This window comes from Paroedura picta, chromosome 9 (assembly GCF_049243985.1).
Source record: "Paroedura picta isolate Pp20150507F chromosome 9, Ppicta_v3.0, whole genome shotgun sequence".
Classification (NCBI taxonomy): domain Eukaryota; kingdom Metazoa; phylum Chordata; class Lepidosauria; order Squamata; family Gekkonidae; genus Paroedura; species Paroedura picta.
The window spans coordinates 11,965,975-11,987,250 of NC_135377.1; the positions used below are offsets into that span (position 1 = coordinate 11,965,975).

Sequence of the window (21,276 nt, forward strand, 5' to 3'; positions counted from 1 at the left end):
TCCCTTAACAACTATGTCTAGGTGACTAGGCATCTTGGTCTTCCTTATAACCAGTGGCGTATCTAACCTCTTTGGTGCTGAGGTAGGCAGGTGGGCAGGGCTTGGTAACATAGGGGCAGGTGAGGGTTATAATCAAATGTTATAATAATGGTGGCACAACATACCAAATTTCAAAAATGAAGTTTCAGACATTTTTAAATTCCCATTTCTATTAATCTATTTTTACTTTACCTTATGGAAACTTCCATGAAATATTTTCTTTATATCAGGTCCCTCAAATGTAACAGTCTGGAAGTCACCTTTGTAGTCATAATTGAAGAAAGTGAGGGTTTTCCCGCCATCTGTATGGGAAGAGAGAGGAAGAACACATTGCAGAGAGAATTGTGTTTGGTGTGTTTTTATGTCTGTGCATCACTTCAGCAGCCTGTGTTTGATTTATAATCCTTTTTAATAAAATCGTGACCATGGACCCTAACAAAGTCGTGGCCTTCTAACTGGCCCTCAGAGGGAGAGCCCTCCCACACTGAGGGCCAATCAGAAGCTGTTCCCCACCTCTGCAGGAGTTGTGAGTCCTAGTGGCCTCCGCCATGGGTGCCCACTTTTCTGGCTGGCCTCCCTGCTTCTGGGGAACACCACCAGCCTGCACAGTGGCCACCCACCTTTCTGGCCAGCCTCTCTGCTTTCATGTGGGGCAAGGACCACTGAGGCCTTCTGCCCACTGCCAGAGCTGCTGTGGGTGCCTGCTGCCAGCTCTGAACCCTGTACGGTGACAGATGGCAGGCGGGTGTTGCCGATAGAGAGAGCTGATGGGGTGGGGGAGCCTCCTGTATTTTCCCAGCCTGCTTTTAAAGCAGACTTAGCCCCTAGTTAGATATAAACACATCCTAAATAAATAGGCTAGTGGCATGTAAGTAATGCTCAGAACAAGAATTCTAGCCTTCCTTGAAAATGCCACAATAAAGTTTCTCTTAGCCTTCTTAGGTGGGAAAATTAAAATCAATAAGCAATAAAAGCATGCCACAAATGTACAAAATACATACTGTCTAAAATCACTCCAACCAATGGCTCGTATTCTTCATTTAAAATCTCCCAGAGGGCAAATGGTTCCTGGGGTGTTTCAGGCAATATGCGGAAGAGAAAGGTAATGGTATAGTCCGAAGGAAGCCCCTCAGGGTGCAAGTATCTGTAAAAGGGAAAGGAGTAATGTTTCCAAAACTGATGTCCTCGCACCAAAGAGGATTCAAGGGCACGGTACCTCGTCTAAAAAAGTGAAAAATAACAGTCAGATACAACATTGCTAACATATTCCTGGAAACAGGCTTAGCTATTTTACTGGAATTCCTAGAGGAATTCCCAGGGTGCCTTTGGACTGAAATTAAGGTGCCTGAAATCTAAAAGAAAACTACCAAACCTTTTAATTAAATGATATGACAATCGGTTGTTCTGTCCTAACCAGAGTTTTTGAGCAGATTGCAGGAGTAACCTGTCTAGGATTCAGATCTATGGTCTGTTCCACTCTACATTCAGTCAGTCAGATCTCTATTGCGGTCATAGACCAGCATAAGAGAAAATTAACAAAGTGACAGTTACAACAGTTAGGGATCAGACAGCAAAAAAAGCATAAAACAGCTAAAAGCATACATTTACTAATAATATAAAATAGACCATAGAACTAGACTAGATGGCCTGTATGGCCCCTTCCAACTCTATGATTCTATGATTCTATAGAATTGCTAAAATACATATAGGAAATTATTCTGATCACAGCTCTCCGAATCAGTCATCCTATGCCGAATTTTCCACTCTACGTCCTTTTTGTGCTTCCTCATTGTTCCTTTTTTAAACATTCTGTTCTAATGGAGGATTCACACATCAGTGGATAACGCCCCAATGAAGTCCTTCAGTAACCTTGCAGCCAGTTCCAAGGGTCCAGTTTGTTGCGTAAAGACATTTGCTATTTTCTGGGAGTTTCAGTTGGAAACCCCAAGCACTCCCCATTCAAATTCAAATTTTCCTCTCAGAAGTCGCACAGTAAGAAACAGAACAAATAGTTAACGGCTGGGAAGATGCCAATTCTTTTTAGGAGGTGGCTGCAGGAGCAGTTGCCAAGCAGCCATGAGGTAACAGGCCAGGAAGTTGGAAAGAAGGGGAAGGTTCAACTAGAGTGCCAGCATGCAGACCATTCCTACCCCGCATACTGTGGTGTAGAGGTTAGGAGAGGCAGCCTCTAATCTGGAGAACTGGACTTGACTCCCTACTCCTCTACGTGCAGCCAGCTGGGTGACCATGGGCCAGTCACAGTTCTCTCAGAGCTTTTTCAGTCTCACCCACCTCACAGGGTGTCTGTTGTGGGGAGATAGGGAAGGGGACTGGAAACCACTTTGGAATTCCTTCACATAGAGAAAAGCCAGCTATAAAAACAAACTCTCCTTCTTCTCCAGTAGTATCAGGGCTTTCTCAGCCTCACCTCCCTCACAGGGCGTCTGGTGTGTGGAGAGGAAAGGGAAGGCGACTGTAAGCCGCTTTTTGACAACTTTTGGTAGGGAAAAGTGGCATATAAGAACCAACTTTTCTTCTTCTTCAGTGATATCAGGGCTCTCTCGGCTTCACCAACCTCACAGGGGGTCTGTTGTGAGGAGAGGAAGGGAAGGCGACTTTAAGCCGCTTTGAGCCTCCTTCATGTAGAGAAAAGCAGGCTATAAAAACCAACTCTTCTTCTTCAAAAGCAAACAAAAGCAGCCAAGAAAAACAGACTGATATAAACCACCCAATAAGGATACTAAAACTGTAAAGAAATACTACGCCTGCTATCTTTCAAAAGCCCAGCGCAAACAAGCCTGCCGGTTGGATCTTTATTTCTTTTGCTTTGTTCATGCCCAAGTGTTACAGGGTGTGAATATCTGCTAAACACAGACGAAAGGGAGGCTGTGTGTGAGAAGCAAGAGCCTTGTGAACTGTTTGGCTGGCCCTCGTTTTGACAGGCCCTAGCACACCCACACGCAAATCACACAAACGAAGAGCACCAAGATACTTCTGCAAACTCTGGCACAAGCCCTCTTTTCTGGCGTCCCTCCCAAATTCTCCTTGAGAAGGAAGCAGAAGGCAGTGGGGAAATCTGTTCTCCCTGGGGAACGGCTGGGTGCCTGCCAAAGCCCAGGACCTGGCAAAGAGCCCATCCTTGACTGTAGACATCAGGCTGATCTCATTTCCCAAGGCAAAATCTGAGGAAGCAGAGCACAAGACATATGACTTCTGCGGCCTTCTCGAGACACCCCTCGGAATTGTCCCAGGGACTCTACAACACTACAGACCCCTTTCCGGTTCTTCTTAGGCTTACTAGTGCCAATGCTGCTTTTACAGTTAAAAAGCAGGCTATAAATAAAATAAAATAAGTGCAAAAAAGCCACACCCAACACAGCCCCAATCTGACAAAGAGGAAGAAAGATTCTATAATTGAGAAGGAAAGCAGCCCTCCTCTGAGAGGAGAATAGAAGCTGAGAGGGGAAATGGCAGCCATGACTGGGAAGACAAGAAGAGAGCATCAATGAAGGGACCATCAATTAACCCTAGGTCTCTATTATGTAGGTGGACAGAAAAGTGTTAATGCAAATCAGGGCTTGAGAAGTTAACCAATCATAGATTAGAGCTGCTGGAACTCTATGGATCAATCAAAGGGGTCTTGGTGGGCCAACTAAAGTGTATATAAATGTTTTTTGTTCAGTATTGTTGGTGTTGGTGGGTGTTTATTTCAATAAAAGAGCTGTGTTTTCAAAGGACTTTGGAGTCTGTGTCTACCAAACCTGCAGACTTAACAGTCTCCTACTGGTTTGGTGACCTAACAAGCAGGGTAGAAATTCTTCACATTTGGTTCTTAATGTGTTACACCAAGGCCTAAATCCTGCATGTAAAATACAGATTTGCTTTAGAATTTTCTTTAACTCGTCTGATAAACTCTCACTGCCTGTTCCTTCAGACTGGCTAACCCAAGAGTTCTGCTGAAAAGACTGGAACAGAGCTGCAGTTAGGTAATTTATAGATTTTGGGTTTTCTTGTAGATGGTAATGTAGGCTTTAGATGTGAAGCTGCAGCCTGCTTTTATTTATTGGGGGGGGAGGAACTGCAGAACCTCTGAACTGGGGCCCCAGAATTCTATTCCAAACTCTGACCCCAAGGGCACCATTGGCCTTCAACAGAAGATACTGGTACTCTCTACCTTGGCTATATACTATAGGTTTTGTTCAAAGTGTGAGGTAGTTGTGGATGGTGAGCTGCATGCATGTGCAGATTAGGGATGGGCATGAACTCCAAAAACCTGGTTCAGTTCAGGGGTCAGGGTGTCCCCAGAGCCAAATCTGGAACCCAACTAAAAGTCCTTGATTGAAACCAGTCCAGCGAATATGGTTCTCCATTTTTCCCAGTCCCAGTTGACCATGGCCGGGAGAAAGGAGGACATTGCCCAGGAAGGGTTAACTGGCTGGCAGCTCCAAACTGGCCCATGTTTGTGATTAATTTTGGGTCATGATCCCATCCCTAGTACAGATCTCTGTTACCATATGTCTCTTTCCTTCCCCAGATCTTCTTGAGTTTCTGTATGAATAGTGACAATTCTTCAACCACACATAAGCCTGCACATCCCTCTTTAGGTTCAAGTTGGCATGTAGAAATGTAAGGTTGTGTACTAAAAGATGTAAAGTCTGTAGAGATCTCAAAATTCCAGAGACTACATTGTGTCAATCAGGAGGCATAAGTTTTCAACGTAGATAGAAGCTCCAGTTTCCATTCATTTATTTGATAAGACAGCTCATAAAACAGACTATTACGGTTTCAGATTTGACTGGAAACAGACAGCAACTAGGCTAAGCCATCACAAACCACAACAATATTGTCACAGGCTTTATTCCAAGGTTTGATATTGGAAAGTGTAAGCCAGCTTCGAGTTTATACACAATATTTTATTTCTCTCCTCATGTTTTAATTACGTGATCTACTTATACTAATTCTTTCCGCTCAAGCCACCCTTAAGCTACTGGGAGATAAGTAGCCGGCTTTCAATAAACCTTTTTAATTTACATTTATGATGTTAATTTTACACATCTTGAAACTAGTATGCAAAAGAGCTTTACCACATTACAAGTCTTTAATACTTGCTCCTGTAGGGCAATTTCATCGCTTCAAGACTATTCCAAAGGAAGTGGTTTGAGGACTGCAGCCAAAACAAGAAGCATAAAATTTTCACTGAAGACAAGTCCACAACTGAATTTTGCAGAATTTCAATTTTTTTCTCCTCCAGTTTACTGGCTGAGAATTATTATTATTATTATTATTTAATTTTTTATGTCTACTAAAGACCCAGTTGACATATCTCAGAGTCTACCTACTCCCACAAATCAGCCTGACATTAAGATCAGGCTTTGTCAATTGTGTTACAATTTACCAAAGAGATTGGCTACCTCAGGCTTTCTCAACCAGGGTTCCGTGAAACCCTGAGGTTTCTTGATGGCCCTGGAAGGGTTTCCTGAATGGGAGTTAATAAATTTTAAATATATATTTTAAATGTGTTAAACATTGATCATGATATGACCATATATGATTATGTTGACCTGCCTCTTCCCTCCCAAAATGACCAATGATGGGCTTGGAAAGGGTAGAAAGGGGAGGGGCCCCAGGTAAGTGGCTACACAACTACCTTTCCCAACCATATGCTCCACTATCATGCCACTTCTTGGGTTTCTCAAACCCCTGAAGAATGTGTGAGGGGTTCTCAACCGTAAGAAAGCTGAGAAAGGTTGATCTACCTACTAGTGACAGCATTTTGGTGGTGATGCTTCATTTCTGCAACTCTCTTCCAACCAGTGTATGCCTAGATACATCTTTACCAAATTTTAGGCACCAAGTTAAAAACATTTCCCTTCTCCCTAGGTTTTTAGAGTTCTGATGTTTTTTCCAGGAATGTAAGTTAGCAATATTGTGAACCACTGCAAGCCGGTTTCCGAGAGCGGCAGTCATAAAAATTGAATAAATAAATAAATCAAAACAAAAGTTGAGGTCTTTAAACATTAAAACCAGTTTACGTTAAAAACCAAGGAGCGCACCACCTTCTCTTCAGTGGGAGGAAGGGGTGTTGTTAGCTAAGCGTTGTGAAGATGTTGTAGGGAGGCCAGTTGTTGGTGAGGTTCTGGGGGTCTCAAGCACAGGTCTGGCGGAACAGCTCTTTCTTGCAGACCCTGCGGAACTGTTTGAAGTCTGCAGGGCCCTGATTTCATTTGGAAGGGCGTTCCAACAGGCCAGTGTCAGGGCAGAGAAAGCCCTGGCTCCAGTTGAGGCCAGTTTGACTCCTCTGGGGCTGGGGATCTCAAACATCACTCACATGTCCAGTTCCTCAGCTTTTTATTTTTATTATTTATTAGATTTATATACTGCCCTCCCCGAAGGCTCAGGGCAGTTCACATAAAACCAAACAGAAACAATACAGATAATTTAGATTAACAATAATGAATGAAGCGAAACAACAAGCAACATGGAACAGTAGAAAAATTTGGGAAATACTGAATTAACTCATACTGATAGCCCAGTGGGTTGGGCAGAATTATGGTGGGTGCCTTAGGAGGGGGCTCAAGAGGAGGGCCCTTGGGAAATGATAGCACATGTTGACCTCAACCAAATGCCTGGTGGAGGAGCTCCCTTTTTAGGCCCTGCAGTAGCATTAATTATAACATTATCTGCTGTGGATTGGAAGTTTTGAGATTCTAAACTACTATTTAAGATTTTGGATGTTGCTTCTGATTTAATTTTTAATAAATTAATCCTCATGACTGGTTTAATAATGATTTTTTTCTCCTTTGGACACTATCTCTACAGCCATATGGCTATGAGGTACTATATACATGAAACCCCCTCTACCCCCTATGCAGCTGCTATTTCCATTTAAAAATTGCTGGGAAGATTTGATCGTGCATGTTCCAGCATCTCATCTGGATGGTCCTCAAGAGGCCACTGGGCGTGCAAGCCAAATCAGAGAAGTTAAACAACTAACAGTGCAGTCCCACACAGTGTTACTCCAACCTAAACCCGTTCTACTCCCACTGAAAACACTAGGCCTAGACTGGAGTAACTCTGCAAAGGATTGCACGTTGAAAATTGTAGGAGAACAAACTGAACCACATTCCAACTGAGCTTTGGATTTCCCCAAAGCCAAAACCAAAGAAAAATTGGGGGCTTCTCTTTAGAAGAAACATCTAAGGAATTTGATAGGGGAGTTGACTGAATTCCAAGAGGACTATTGAACTTTCTCAGAAGGGTTGCAAATGTTCTGGTTGTTGCTAGGTTTACCCTCCAGTGAAATTTGAAGAGAACGCAGAGCTAAACATCTGAGAAATTCTGAGGGAAGCTAACAGCAATAACAAAAGCTTTGTGAAAATGAGCAAGTTTCTTTTTCCAAGGAGGATTCAGATGCCGATGCTGCCCCATGATTATTACATCTGTGGACTGCAGTAAACCACCGCAAATTTTATTTTATTTTTATTTTATTCAAGAATTTCCACTACTACTAGTCACCAAAAATGGGCATTGAGGCTGCCTTGCTGGAAAAGTTCCTTGGCATAACCAATGCACCTTCTATTCGGTTCTCCTGCCTGTGGCTACTGATTACAGACAATTCACCCACTTTGATCCAGGTATGTATAAACATGGCCTCCGTCTACAAAAGAACATGGGAAACGACATATTTTAATTTAATCACTGATTTTGTTAATGCCACGTTACAAACTGTGCTTGCCTGACTCTCTCCTCCATTTTCTCTCCCCACCACAATGTTAATCATTACAATTTGCAGAATCCACATATGGGCTGTGTTAGCTTTATCTCTCGGCTTTCCAGGCAAAATCTCACTTTCTCAGCAACTCAACATACTTCTCTCTTGAATTTTCAGCACTCAGCCCCCATGTCAGGCTGGGCCATGATGAAAGAGTTTAAAAAATATGGGTTTAAAAAGCCATAGATCTAGCCAAGGTAAAGATTAATTCTGGCAATACTCCAAAGGCAGTCACATATACCGGAGAGACGCTTACTGTAAATGTTTGGAGGGAAGAGGCTGCCCACCATTTCTCCCTGCGAAGTAAGAAAGATCTCCATTCAAGAATAATATCGATAGCCAGGTGCCCAGGGGTAGATTGGCCATTTTATTTACAGCCCAATGAGGAAAGGATGAGGGAGAAGAGGAGCCTGGAGAAGAGGAGGTTGAGAAGGGACATAATTGCTGCCTTTAAGTATTTGAATGATTGTCACGAAGAAGAAGAAGAAGATGAAGAAGAAGAAGAGGAGGAGGAGGAGAAAGAGGAAGAGGGAGAGGAAGAGTTGCTTCTTATAAGCCACTTTTCTCTACCCGAAGGACTCTCGAAGTGGCTTACAATCTCCTTCCCTTTCCTCTCCCTACAACAGACACCCTGCGTGGTAGGTGAGGCTGAGAGAACCCTGATATTACTGCTCGGTCAGAACAGCTTCATCAGTACTGTGGCGAACCCAAGGTTACCCAGCTGGCTGCATGTAGGGGAGCATGGAATCAAACCCGGCTCACCGGATTAGTAGCCGGCACTCCTAACCAGTACAACAAGCTGGCTCTCAGAGGAGGGAAGGGAAAGGTTCCTGTTGGCACCAGAGGACAGGACGTGCAGTAGAATGGTATTGTCTAGATATCAGGGGGGGGACTCACAATCAGAGTAGTTCAGCAGTGGAATGAACTACCTAAGGAGCTGGTGAACTCCCCGTCACTAGTGGTCATTCAGCAGCAGCTGGACAAATAGTTCTCATAGATGCATATATAGCTCAGTGCAGGAGACTTCTCAGGGGCCACTTATGCTTTGTCTTGCCTTCTTTCTTTAATTATTTGTACTGAATTTCCCATGTCTAATGAAATTAACTACCCAGGCTCACCTCCTTGCACCCCAATGCCTGTCATGATAACTAAGGAAGACTCCTTGGTTCAGCTGCCTCGCATTCCTAAAACCCCACTGTTTTGCTTCTGTGAAATTATTTCCATCGCACACAAAAGTACGTCTCAGGTTTTTATGCTTGTAATTATTGAGCACCATTCAGAGACAACCCGTAGCATTTATGTGGCTGAGACAAAACCCTGTGCCATCCTTCACCCTTTTGGTAAAAATATAGTAACCAACAAATTCACTGGCACTTTGGTGTCCTTTAATGGTGCTCTAAAATTCACTGCTTGGAGCAGTCACCTTTCCCCGGTGTCGTCATCAAACCCAGGATGAGATAAACAAAATCCCTTTTTTATATACAAAGACACAGAATATGTTAGGTTTAGGATTCTATGAGTTCTCTTTTATGGCGGATGACCAGCGCAATAAAATGCATATTGGCAGTACATACTTGGTTGGCTGGGAGACCAAGGCGTCTTTATGCAGGCTGTAACAGGAGTATGCATTAAATGTTCCAGGCTCCATGGAAACCCCTTCCACAGTTGCAAACTCCTTTTCAACCAAACCAAACATCTCCATCATTTTAAATCCTGGAAGGCACAAAGAAAGGAATAGTATGCATCATTTTTATCTATAAATATGGCCAGGACATGAAGAAATAATAATGACAATAACAATAACAAAGCAATATCCCTGATATCACAAGAGTAGGGGTGTGGATGAGATATAGGGTTTGGCTCATCAACACTGCAATCCCAGGAGACAGCAGAATAGAAAAGAAAGAAGAGGAGAAGATCACAAATACCAAGAAGGTGGTGTTTTACCACCTCCATCAGGCAAGGCTACTAGCACCCTACCTGTCTCCCGAGCACCTGACCACAGTGATCCATGTCACCTCCGGATTTTTTTAATGGGTGTTTAAATTGGATTACATTGTATATTTTTAATTGGGGTTTTATTTGTGGCCCGCCAAGAGCCAGTTCACTGGGAGCAGAGGGGTATTAATTGAAAAATAAATAAATAAATAAATAAATAAATAAATAAATAAATAAATAAATAAATAAATAAATAAATAAATAAATAAATAAATAAATAAATGGGATGCCCCCCCCCCTTTCACAGTGGTGTACTAAACCTCTCATGTTGCCTGCAGAAATATTAATGGCATCTCACTAAATTGGACACATAAGCTTTTAATAAGAGCTTACCAGCAAGACTGTTGCCATCTTTATAAACCAGTGGACAGGCTGCAAGGAGAAAGTGAAGAAAGATTAAGTTTCCTATAAGCTGAATGAAACCAAATGTTTACGAATACTTTATATTTCCACCTATGGATGGAAACTGAATATCATAAAATACCACAGCCTTGGTTAAGCTGCTTGATTAAATGACACTGCAGTCTTAAGGTCGATAAGCCAAAGAATCTAACTCTGTTTAGGAATGCACAGTTAGTATCATAAGCATCTGTTCAAAATCCATCACCAAGTAAGCAATGACAGAATACTGATATGATACTGCCAACTTCCCAGCACAGCAGTCTTTAACATTGACACAGTAACCATTGGAATCATCTCTGGGTAATTAATTTTATGGTTGTCACCTCCTCCATTTGACTTCCTCCTCCTGCTCTGAAGATAACCGCTCTGAGCCTTCGGGGAGGGTGGTATATAAATATGAATAAATAAATATATGCTTACTTTCTTTGAACGCCTCTATAAGAACAGTTTAGGTTGATTCACACGTCACAAAGTCCTTGTTTCCACCACATTCCAACCTTATATCCACTCAGACATGTTCCATTCTCAGAAATTAACTCCCAGGCTAGACTCAAATCGGGCCCAATGTAGATGAGGAGGTGAGATTAAGCCTTCTCTTCCGTGCTATTTTCCTGACCTGAAATGTGCTGGAATATGCAAGATCTGCAGTGTGCATAATTCAGCAGAATATAAAGGGTGTCCTGCAGGGGGCATCAGAGGAGATGTATACTTAGCATAAGATAGGACAGGAACTTCATGATAATTTCTCCTCCGGTGTCCTAATTGCCTCAACAGACTTCCTGCTATTTGAGCACACTTCTGCTGCTCCCCATATCATCATAAATCCCCACAAAGTGTAGACAAGGTAAGCCCTGTGAAATACATGAAAACTTGCAATACAAGATATATACTAGGGAGTAAGCCCATCGAACACAGTGGGACACCCACAGGAATGGGCTGTTAGTTACTGTCATACTGAGTATATAGAAGACAGTGGTGGTGGTAAAAAGGGCCATCAAGTCACAGTGGACTTACGGAAACTCAGGGTTTCCAGGGCAAGAGACTTCAGAGGTGGCATGCCATTGCCTGCCTAAACATCACAGCCCTGCTATTCCCTGGAGGTCTCTCATCCAAATACTATCCGGGGCTAACCCTGCTTAGCTAACAAAATCTGACAAGATCAGGCTAGCCTGGGCGTAAAAGAAAGTATGGAAAGAAGCTATCGACAGCAAAGAATCGCTAACTTGCTGATGCCGTTTCGCAAACGAAAGTGATCAATTCATCTTCAATCTTCTTGAAGGCGTCGAAGTCGTCCACGAAGAAGACGTGCCTGTCACTGGGTTTGCTGCCGATGTTTACCAGTTCTGAATAGTCAGCATCTGCCACTCCGATGGCAAATATACTGAACCCTGTGGCAAGAGAAAAGGAAAGGGGAAGCTCCCGTGATAAGTGAATGGGCAAAAATACACATAAAGATGAGTCTGTAAGACCGTTTATGCACTGGGAACTAGGGTTGTGCGATTCGGCTGGTTCGGCGGCCGTTCCCTCCGGGCGCAGCCAGCGCCACTCCGCGCGGGGGGGAGGGCGGTGCCGGCAGCGGCGTGACAGCGGGCGCAACCACACAGGCACGCCTGCGTGGTTGCGCCCGCTGTCACGCCGCTGCCGGCACCGCCCTCCCCCCCCTGCGGTGCGGCGCTGGCTGCGCCCGGAGGGAACGGCCGCCGAACCAGCCGAATCGCACAACCCTACTGGGAACTTCACTGCCCCAGCTCCCATGCAGGAGTACAAATTGGGGGCGGATGAGGTGCACCGGGCCAAATGCTCCCCCGTGTGGGTGCAGGAAGAGGTGGGGCAACCTGCCATGACTAAAACTCCAGCCTGCAGCCCGGCATGAAACCTCCAGTGCATAAATGGTCTAAGAGTTAATCTAGCTAATCTTATGGCTAAATCTAGCACAGGAAAAGAAATCAGTCTGGACTCCACTGCAATTCAGAAGTCCCAGTTGCACCATTCACCCACACACACCAGTACCCTGATTAACATCAGCATAGATTTGGGTGAGTAGACATGTTGGTCTGAAGCAATAGAACAAAGTTCTAGTCTAGTGGCACCTTTAAAACCAACAAAGTTTAATTCTCGGGATAAGTTTTAATGTGAATGTATCTGAAGAAGTGTGCAGGCACACAAAAGTTTATATCCAGAATTCAGCTTTGTGGGTCTTAAAGGTGTCAGTGGACCCAAACTTTGTATAGTAACATCAGCATAGCCTTTCAACACTTTCTAAAAATGACTTATTTTGGAATGCTCTTCTCTTGGCCGGCCAAGTTTATTTCAGGATCACGGGCTACGTCCTGCATCCAACAGACAAAGAAGCACACATATTAATTTCCCTTATTTCATTTAAATAACTCATGACCTAATTCTCACACTCACTGTGCCAGCATTCTAGTGGAGCATCTTAATCAAAGTGCCAGCATGGTGTTACACACTTGGGATGTGAGCCAGCAAGGCAACACTGGTTTGCTGAGATTATAAATCACTTCTTGGAATATTGGGGGGATGTTTTAAAAAGCATTTTAGGAGTCAAGGGCGTTACGACTCATTCCAGAGCCAGATACTTCTGCAAGGAAGAGAAGTCCTCTGTCTACTACTACATTTTAATTTTGTTCTTCTGTATGACTTTTAGCCTCATAACTAACTTGTGACGTAGGTTATGCTGAGAGCATGTGACCAGCAGAGTATCACCTATTCAGTTTCATGGCTGAGTGGGGATTTGAATCTGGGTTTCCTGGCTCTAACCACTACACCAGACTTTCTCAACTTCTAAATCATTGAGAAACCTGGAAACATTCTTCAGGCTCCAAGAAACCTCAGAAGTGACATGATCGTGCAGAATATGGTTGGAACCACAGCTGTGTACATGCCCACCCGGGGCCCCTCCCCTCCCCACCCCCTCCAGGCCTATCATTGGCCATTGGGGGGGGGCATCTTGACATGACCATATGTGGTCATATCACTCAATAAATGTTTAACAAATTTTAAAATATATATTAAAAAATTAACTCCCACCCATTGGGGAAACCCTTCCCAGGCCCATCAAGAAACCCTAAGTTTTCACAATCCTGCTATTTCTGGGGTTTCTCGATGCCTAAAGAATGTTTCCAGGTTTTTCAATGGTAGAAAAGTTGAGAAAGGCAGCGCTAGGGCAATAACCCTGAACCACATTGAAACAGGACCAAACGTGTTTTTGTCTCCAAGGCCTCCTTCAGTGGTCAGAATATTGTATACATGTACACTATGACATATAACCATGTGTTAATGCCAAGACAGGCTGATTATAAGGCACCCCAAATATTCTGTGTGGCAACAAACTTAGGTTGTATGACAAGTTTTCTTATACTTTTAAGCACACACACTCAGAGAGTGCAGTTTCAATGACTCCTTCTGACCATGGCTACCAAAGCTGCCAGAGTGTGGATTTATGTATCAACCTTTAACTGATAGTTTGAGGACCCAACATTACCATCTAGTTGCATCTCCCTGGAGACTTTGTTCACGTCGTCCTGTGATCGCCCATCTGTGATCACCACCAAAACCTTTGGGGTCCCTTTTCTGGTCCCTGATTCAATGGTGAATAAGGCCTGCTGAGCATGCTTGATTGCCTTGCCTGTAACACAAAAGAAAAACAGTGCAATGTGTGCAGTGGGCGAAGGAAGCAAAGTCATGTCATGCATAAACAACACAGACTCCACAGTGAACAGCTCATGTTAAAAGTTTCTGTGGTCAAGAGAGCAGGCCTGCGTAGCCCAAGCTGTCCAAGAGAAAGCAAGCCAGGAACAGGCAACAGCTCTGGAAACTGAGGTCTGAGGGGCAGCATAAGTGAGAAGGCCCTGGGAAGGAATCACTACATTGTGGGAAGGCCAAGGAGGACTCCCTGGGGCATGGAACCCAGGTTTAATTGGCCATCTCCCTGCCTGAAGCCATGGCACCTCTCTCACTGTTTCTTTCAACCCTTTATCAGTTCATATGACCAGCAGCTCAGCAATTTTTTTTTGCTCACAAGCATAACTGCCCTGATTCTTAGGGAAAAAATTCATAGAATCATAGAGTTGGAAGGGGCCATACAAGCCATCTACTCTAACCCCCTTGATGAGGCCAACTGATGCATCCTCCCAATCATACAGGGGTCTGAGCACTATGTTTTACATAGAATGTCTTTTTGGGCTCCAGGGACCATGTTCAGTGCCTCACAAATCAACCCAGAAATAAAGTCCAAAAGAACATGAATCCCAAAAAGGGGGGAATGCTGTATCGTTCTGCGTTTCTCCGTGGCAGCGTTGGTTTTTATTTTAAAAGCATCTGTGTTGTGGCAAAACAGAGCTCTTCTGCCAGGTCTTTGGTTGAGGCCAGGGCAATGAGGAAGATCATACTCCCCTCCCTCCTAGGGATGGTGTTAGCACCTGGGATGTTGACAGCTAGGTCCCCTCTCCCTCCCCAATAGTGGATGTGTCAGTATTTTGGGTGCAGGGATGGAGTTATTTATCACCTTGTTCTCTGTGGTTTTTCTGTACTGTATTGGTATGTCCTTTTAATGGGGGTTTGAATAGTTTTTTAAATGAGGACTTTGTGACCCGCCACAAGCCATTGTATGGGAGTGGCAAGATAGAAATCACATGAATGAATGAATGAATGAATGAATGAATGAATGAATGAATGAATGAATGAATGAATGAATGAATGAAAATCCTTTTTCCTAGGACACCTGTTAGAGTTTGGGTGAAACAGAATGATGGTTTGTGTTGAATTAAAAAACAAAAAACAAAACCAGCCATGCCAAGTTACACCTGGCATCCAGACCCACCCGTTTTGGTGTTTCCTCCTTTGTACGCTATCTGTTGGATGGCTTCCAGGAGAGTCTCCTTACTTCTGTAGGCATTCAGCTTGAATTCTGTCCGGGGATCGTCACTGAACTGAGCAATTGCTACCTGCAGGGGTAAAATGGCATTAATTGATTCTGAATGCTAGCCACCCCAGACTGAGGATCCTGTGACAGTAAGGTTTATGAAGCCCCTCTAAATAGTGCCACTTTTAAAATAGAGTCTATTAATGAAGAATGCACCTCTGCTTGACTCCAATTAGCCCTTCCCTACCTCTATGCAGCATTTGGAGAAATCTGTTTCAATGTATCTGAAGGAATGTGCGTGTATCTGCATATGCTCAGTTCTCACTCATACCCAGAATTGGGTCTTAAAGGTGCCACTGGACTCAGGCCAGGTTCTCACATTCATTATTAACACCTTTATTATCTGTACATGCCAATTTGCTGCTATGCAGAGGTCTGTCCATATCCCAAGCTGGCTCTGGCAACCCTATCCACCCCCCATGCCCCACCAGTAGCCACGGGGGACCTAGAAACCTGATGTTTTAGTGTTAGACAGGTAACTGTACTGGGATTCTTCTATATAGGTATATATTACATCCTGAGCACAAAAATGCCACCAAAGAAAAATTCTATCCAAATGCCATGTGCTGTATTTTGAGCCATGTAATTCTAGATCTGAAAGCTAAATGCTGCAAGCATTTATTTATCTGCTCTTTGTGTTTTCTTCTCACCCTCACCTGTGTTCCGTCAGGACCAATTTTGTCAAGAGCACCCGCAGTGCTATACAGAAAGGCTATTATTTTGTTGAAATTGTCATCGCCAATGCTCCACGAGCCGTCCACCAAGAACACAAGGTCGGCCTTTGCAGCTTTGCAAACTGGGGAGAAACAAAATACTTTCTGAGAGAGGCTGAAGTGCATTAGTGGAGAATATATTTTATGCATTGGAGGTCCCAGGCTCAATATCCTGTTAAAGGATATCAGGTCTGTTCTACACATGCAGAAGAATGAGGTAAGACTTCACTAGTAAAATGAGTTTTAATCTTTAATTATTGACTCTTTATGTCTTTGGACCACTTTAGGTGTTTGTACTGAGTACTGACTAATGCAGGCGTCCATGATGCAGGTGCCAAGATGCTTGCTGATATTTGCCCTGGTGCCCGCCAATTATTTTTAGAAACTGGATGGTGCCGGGTAGAGCTATTGGCCATGGAAGATTTGACTGCCTACACAGATTTTTAAAAACATGCGCCGGTACTGTCTGTGACCCAAACACAAGCATCTTCATGGTATGACTGAAAGTAAGTTGTAGCAGCCATTTTGTGGAAGGCTCCGCCTCCTTTTGCAGCCATCACAAATGGTTATCATCAGTTCAAGCCACTTTGAGCCTTGGATAATATGGAGTATAAATGTTTTAACAGAATGTAAGCAAGTACTTTCAGCTAGAAAACTAACACAGCAAGGAACAGGGCTGGGCAAAATCCTTAATCCTTATGTGCTAGTTTTTCATTTACAGGAGGGAAATACTTAACAATGCATTCCGATGTAGAGTTGCGTTAGTCTTTGCAACTCAGCTGCAAATATGGTATCTCTCACCATATGGATTAAGCCATTCTTTTTCCTGCAAGAGTCAATACATGCAGACCCCAGTATTAAGAAGGGCTTTTATCTTCCTGAGATTCTGGATAACCACAGACAATCAGAGTAGCCAGGAATTCGTTACATAGTCCAATGGTCTGACACAATATAAACTACTTTCAATTTCAATCTTTGAATCAAAACAATTATTCCGATTGTCAGGGCCTGTAAGATGGAGCTCTTCTGCCAGGCATTTGGTTGAGGCCGGGCTAAAAAGAGCTGCTCCCTCCCTGTGCAGGCCTGTAAAAGCCTGCCAGAACACATTTTTTAAGGCTGCCTCCTGAAGGCTGTTGTGTATGGGGGTTGGGGTGGGTGGGGGCAAAGTGGGTTGTGATTTTACCACCAAATTGGTGTTATATGGGTATTGTTTTATGGGGCTTTTTAGATTTTATGTAAACCGCCACAAGCCAGTTGAGTTCGGGAGTGATGGCCTAAACATTTAAATATAAATAAATAAAACCACTCTCTCTCTCTTCACCCTATTTCAATTGATCCTGCAGGCAGCATGTAGCACGTGAAATGTTCCTGGGATTCCAACCTTGCAGAATTTAAAACAATTTACGATTGGAAAGAAACAATAAGATCATTACCGTATTACATCCATTACTATGGAAGCAGCTTACCTTCCTTTGCAGGAGGAATTGTAGGCTGTGGGGTGGTAGTCGGAGGAGTTGGTGGCGGTTGAGTGGGAAATGGTACTAAAGGACAGAGGGGAAAAAAACAACACAAGGTAAGCTTAGCTACCTCAAACAGGCTGTGTGTAGGATGCAATTCCAGAAGAACACAGAAAACTGCAGAATTCAGTACTGTATTTAGCTTAAGCACCTTCTATGTGGAAGAATTAAATGGCACATGCACTATGGAAATAACGGCAAGTGAGGTGTAGTCAGGTGGGAAATACCTCCCTAAAGTTTGTCCCCACGCCACTCGCTCCTGACCCCACCTCAACATGCTGCTCTTCCCATGTGCAACAGTTCTGCCCTCTACCAGACAGCTCCCCTTACTCATTCACAGCTGAACCAGAAAAAAACAGAGGGGGGGGGGAACAACAGCATACAACATGGTGATGTCACCACATCAAGCACCACTCTAAGAATTCCCTTGAGCTCTATGGCCTTTACCATAGAGGTTGAGGAAATTGCTAGAAAGTCACTTGATGCAAATGCAGGGAATTCACAGGAAGTGATGTCAATGGGTTGCACTCCATTACTCCTCCCCTTACCTAACCTTCCAAGCTACTGGAAATGTGACATGCAAGCCTGGCAAACGTACTGTCTATATACTGCTCATGGACTGAGAGAGAATGACTGACCCAAAATTAGTCAATGAGTTTCATGTTTGAAAGCCAGCTTAGAACCAGGTCTTACTGACCCTTGTCTGACATTACACCATACCAGCTCTCCAGTCTATGTTCTATACTGATTAGAGCTGATACTGTTATGGTAAATGATGAGAGAGTTTTTCAGAAATTAAAACCAGAAAAGAGAACTCCTAACAGTTTAATGAACCTCAATAAAGAAAGAGTCAACTCACATGTTGTCTCCATGATGCTAACAGCAGGGCCCTCTATTTCTTGCAGCTGTGTATAAACACTGACTTTATACTCAGTACCAGGGGTCAGCTCAAAGAAGCAATGTCTCGGGGTCCCGCCACCCAGTATCACTTCCCTCTTTGTTCCATCTGAAATTAGAAAGAGAACTTTTAACATCATTTTCTAGAACAAATGTGACATATTAAAGCAGAGCAAGCGCACACAATAATGGGTCAATTAACATGTTACAAAACTCCAGTTGATGTACCTAATCCAGAAATCCCTCACTTGGAATGCTAATTCAGTTTGCAGAAAGAAGCACAAAGGGGGCTTAAGCTTTCCCCCTCTGCATTGTTTTCCCAATTGTTTCACACAAAAGATGTCACCATATCAAGTAACACTCTAGGAATCCCCCAATCTCTATGGTCTTTACCATAGAGATTGAGCAAATTGCTTTGTCATTTAAGTTTATATTGGACATAAATACTTAAATAAATAAAACAACAATGTATGAACCAATTTACTTAAATGTATTACATATTTAAGAATGTAGATTAGCAAACACAGCAGTCCCTGTAAATACAATTACAAAGTGTTTGTAGCTGAAATAAGCTCAATCATGGAAAACCTATAAACTCTCTTTTTTAGGTCAAATAAATGCAGTAAAAATGTCAGTAATATCAAAGATTAACTCTTATTATGTAATGTTACCATTATAGTTTCATTAAAAAGTACTTAATGAATGACAAAAATATATAAATGGTTTTGTTTTGGAAAATAAGAAAACATGAGTTAAATTATGAGCAGATCAAAAGAAACAAACAGATGGCGGATTTGGCAGACATAATCTGAAATTATGTTATGACTCAGCAAGACTTGCTTGGATTGCTAAATGGGTAAAAAAATTAATCATGAGAGTTCTCAGTCTGCCATAGAAGAGTCATATGTAAATATGCCATTCAAAACATTTTTATGGATGAGTAATTCCATAAGAAAATGTTTTATGTGTGTGGCAATTTTTAATGAATAGCTTATTGTCGGTTTTGCAATGTATTAAACAAAGCTTTCAGCAGGAATTTCAGCTTTAGCAGTATAAGAACAGGAATAAATTCAGAATTTTCATGACATGGGAAATGTGTAATTTAGATACATATGCTAGGTTTATTTTTCTTTTTTTTCTTTTGCCAGGGCAGTAATTTCTTATGATGTGGTTTGCAGAGTGAACAATCAGTTACTGAATATTAACAACTCACAAGCTTTTGGGTAACAAAACTGTGAAAAAGTTTAACTATGAGAAATGTAACAAAGTTTGAAAAGTTGCTGATGGAAGAACAAGAGAATATTCCCCCAAAAAACTCCTCGCTATTCTGTCCAATATAAATATAATAAACAAAATTTTCAATTGAAATTGGAGAAAGTCTCTGGATGTGACATATCTAATGAGGTATAGTGTTTTGCAGTTAAATTGGTCTAATTTTATTCTCTCACTCCAATTTAAGGAAAGCTTACTACTGTTGCATCAGTGGGATCTATTCCACCATAAAACAGCAAACGGAACAATCCTGAAGAGAAGGCTGAATGAGAACAGGGAGCCGACTGACCCCAAAGCCTGTGTAAGTTGTACATACGCCTGTATAAGGGGGACCTATGCTGTTGTCAGCCATGAGCATTGCCACACTATGCAGTCACACTGGCACAGCTGCCTTGCGGATGGCAGGCCAGCAGCTAAGCCGCACAAACCTTCATACCGGCAGAAATGTGGGGGTGCAAGGGGGCAGTCCAGCAGTCAGTTGACTTGCTAATCATTTCCAACTGAGGAACACCCCCCAGAGCAGGAACAAAGTTGCGCCGTTAAAAATGGAGGCGCAAGGACGTAAAACAGACCAAATCAATATAACATCTAATCCAGGGGTAGTCAAACTGCGGCCCTCCAGATGTCCATGGACTACAATTCCCAGGAGCCCCCTGCCAGCAAACGCTGGCAGGGGGCTCCTGGGAATTGTAGTCCATGGACATCTGGAGGGCCGCAGTTTGACTACCCCTGATCTAATCATTCAGAAGTTGCGTGAATCTGCTGGTTGGGGTATATTTTTGAAAAATAAGACATTGTACGATGTGCTAACTTACCGACAAGAGATTCTATCTCTACCCTGTATACAGTTGCATGTCTCTGAAGTTGCCACTGGGCGCATATGCTTGTCATGCGGACCTGATATGCCCCCAGATTTGTCACTCCCAAGTATACTGTAACAAAGGAAACAGGTGAACACTGCTGTCCATTTGTCCCACAAAAAGGCAAAACGCTATTGAACAGTAAAGGCTATGTATTCTACAAACAGAGCCACTTCAAATGGGCCCAAAGCCTACAAAACTTCATGCGACTTTTGACCATTTACCCTCTACATCCACTTGTTCATCCCAACATAGTCCCCCAAAATGACAAGCTGGTTTTGAAAACATTCTAATTTTTAAAAATCAGCTCACTGTGCAATGCAAGGGGGCTACTATTTTTAAACTAAAGCTGAAACCTTCCTTCAGCACAGATGCACAGTTCTTTGGATCCCAGGGTACTGGTTATTGGCAAGAAATAACCCACTCCTTTTTCAAAAGGCAGTCTGAATGCATTTAAAACAATTCAACTGCAATTATGGCTCCACAGATAAATATGAATTTTTAATCATTCGGTAAGACGTAACTGAAGTGAGCAGTGACTCATGAATGCTCATACCCAGCCACAAATTTTATTAGTCTTTAAGGTGCTCCTGGACTTCAAGTATTTAAAAGGGTGCCATATGGAGGATGGAGCAGAATTGTTCTCTCTTGCCCCAGAGGGACAGACCAGAACAAATGGGATGAATTAATTCAAAAGAAATTCCATCTAAACATTCGGAAGAAATTCCTGACAGAGCGGTTTCTCAGTGGAACAGGCTTCCTCAGGAGGTGGTGGGTTCTCCATCTTTGGAAATTTTAAAACTGAAGCTATATAACCATCTGATGGAGAGGCTGATTCCGTGAAGGCTCAAGGGGGTGGCAGGTG

General features: G+C 43.0%; 1 protein-coding gene across 5 annotated transcripts in view; it reads right to left on the reverse strand.

Annotated features, from left to right (window-relative positions):
- Nucleotides 1-21,276, reverse strand: part of COL14A1 (collagen type XIV alpha 1 chain) — a 142,369-nt gene that overhangs the window by 44,174 nt on the left and 76,919 nt on the right. For all 5 annotated transcript variants that reach the window (XR_013233988.1, XM_077351584.1, XM_077351582.1 and 2 more), the window contains 11 exons: nucleotides 20,367-20,483; nucleotides 18,242-18,388; nucleotides 17,332-17,406; nucleotides 15,809-15,948; nucleotides 15,051-15,174; nucleotides 13,713-13,856; nucleotides 11,434-11,598; nucleotides 10,142-10,180; nucleotides 9,385-9,523; nucleotides 1,041-1,183; nucleotides 232-341 (listed from right to left, as the gene is read on the reverse strand). Coding sequence is in view for 4 of the 5 variants with exons in the window: in XM_077351584.1 (XP_077207699.1) it covers nucleotides 232-341; nucleotides 1,041-1,183; nucleotides 9,385-9,523; nucleotides 10,142-10,180; nucleotides 11,434-11,598; nucleotides 13,713-13,856; nucleotides 15,051-15,174; nucleotides 15,809-15,948; nucleotides 17,332-17,406; nucleotides 18,242-18,388; nucleotides 20,367-20,483 (1,343 nt within the window). In the remaining variant the exon portion in view is untranslated. The remainder of the gene's footprint in view (nucleotides 1-231; nucleotides 342-1,040; nucleotides 1,184-9,384; nucleotides 9,524-10,141; nucleotides 10,181-11,433; nucleotides 11,599-13,712; nucleotides 13,857-15,050; nucleotides 15,175-15,808; nucleotides 15,949-17,331; nucleotides 17,407-18,241; nucleotides 18,389-20,366; nucleotides 20,484-21,276) is intronic.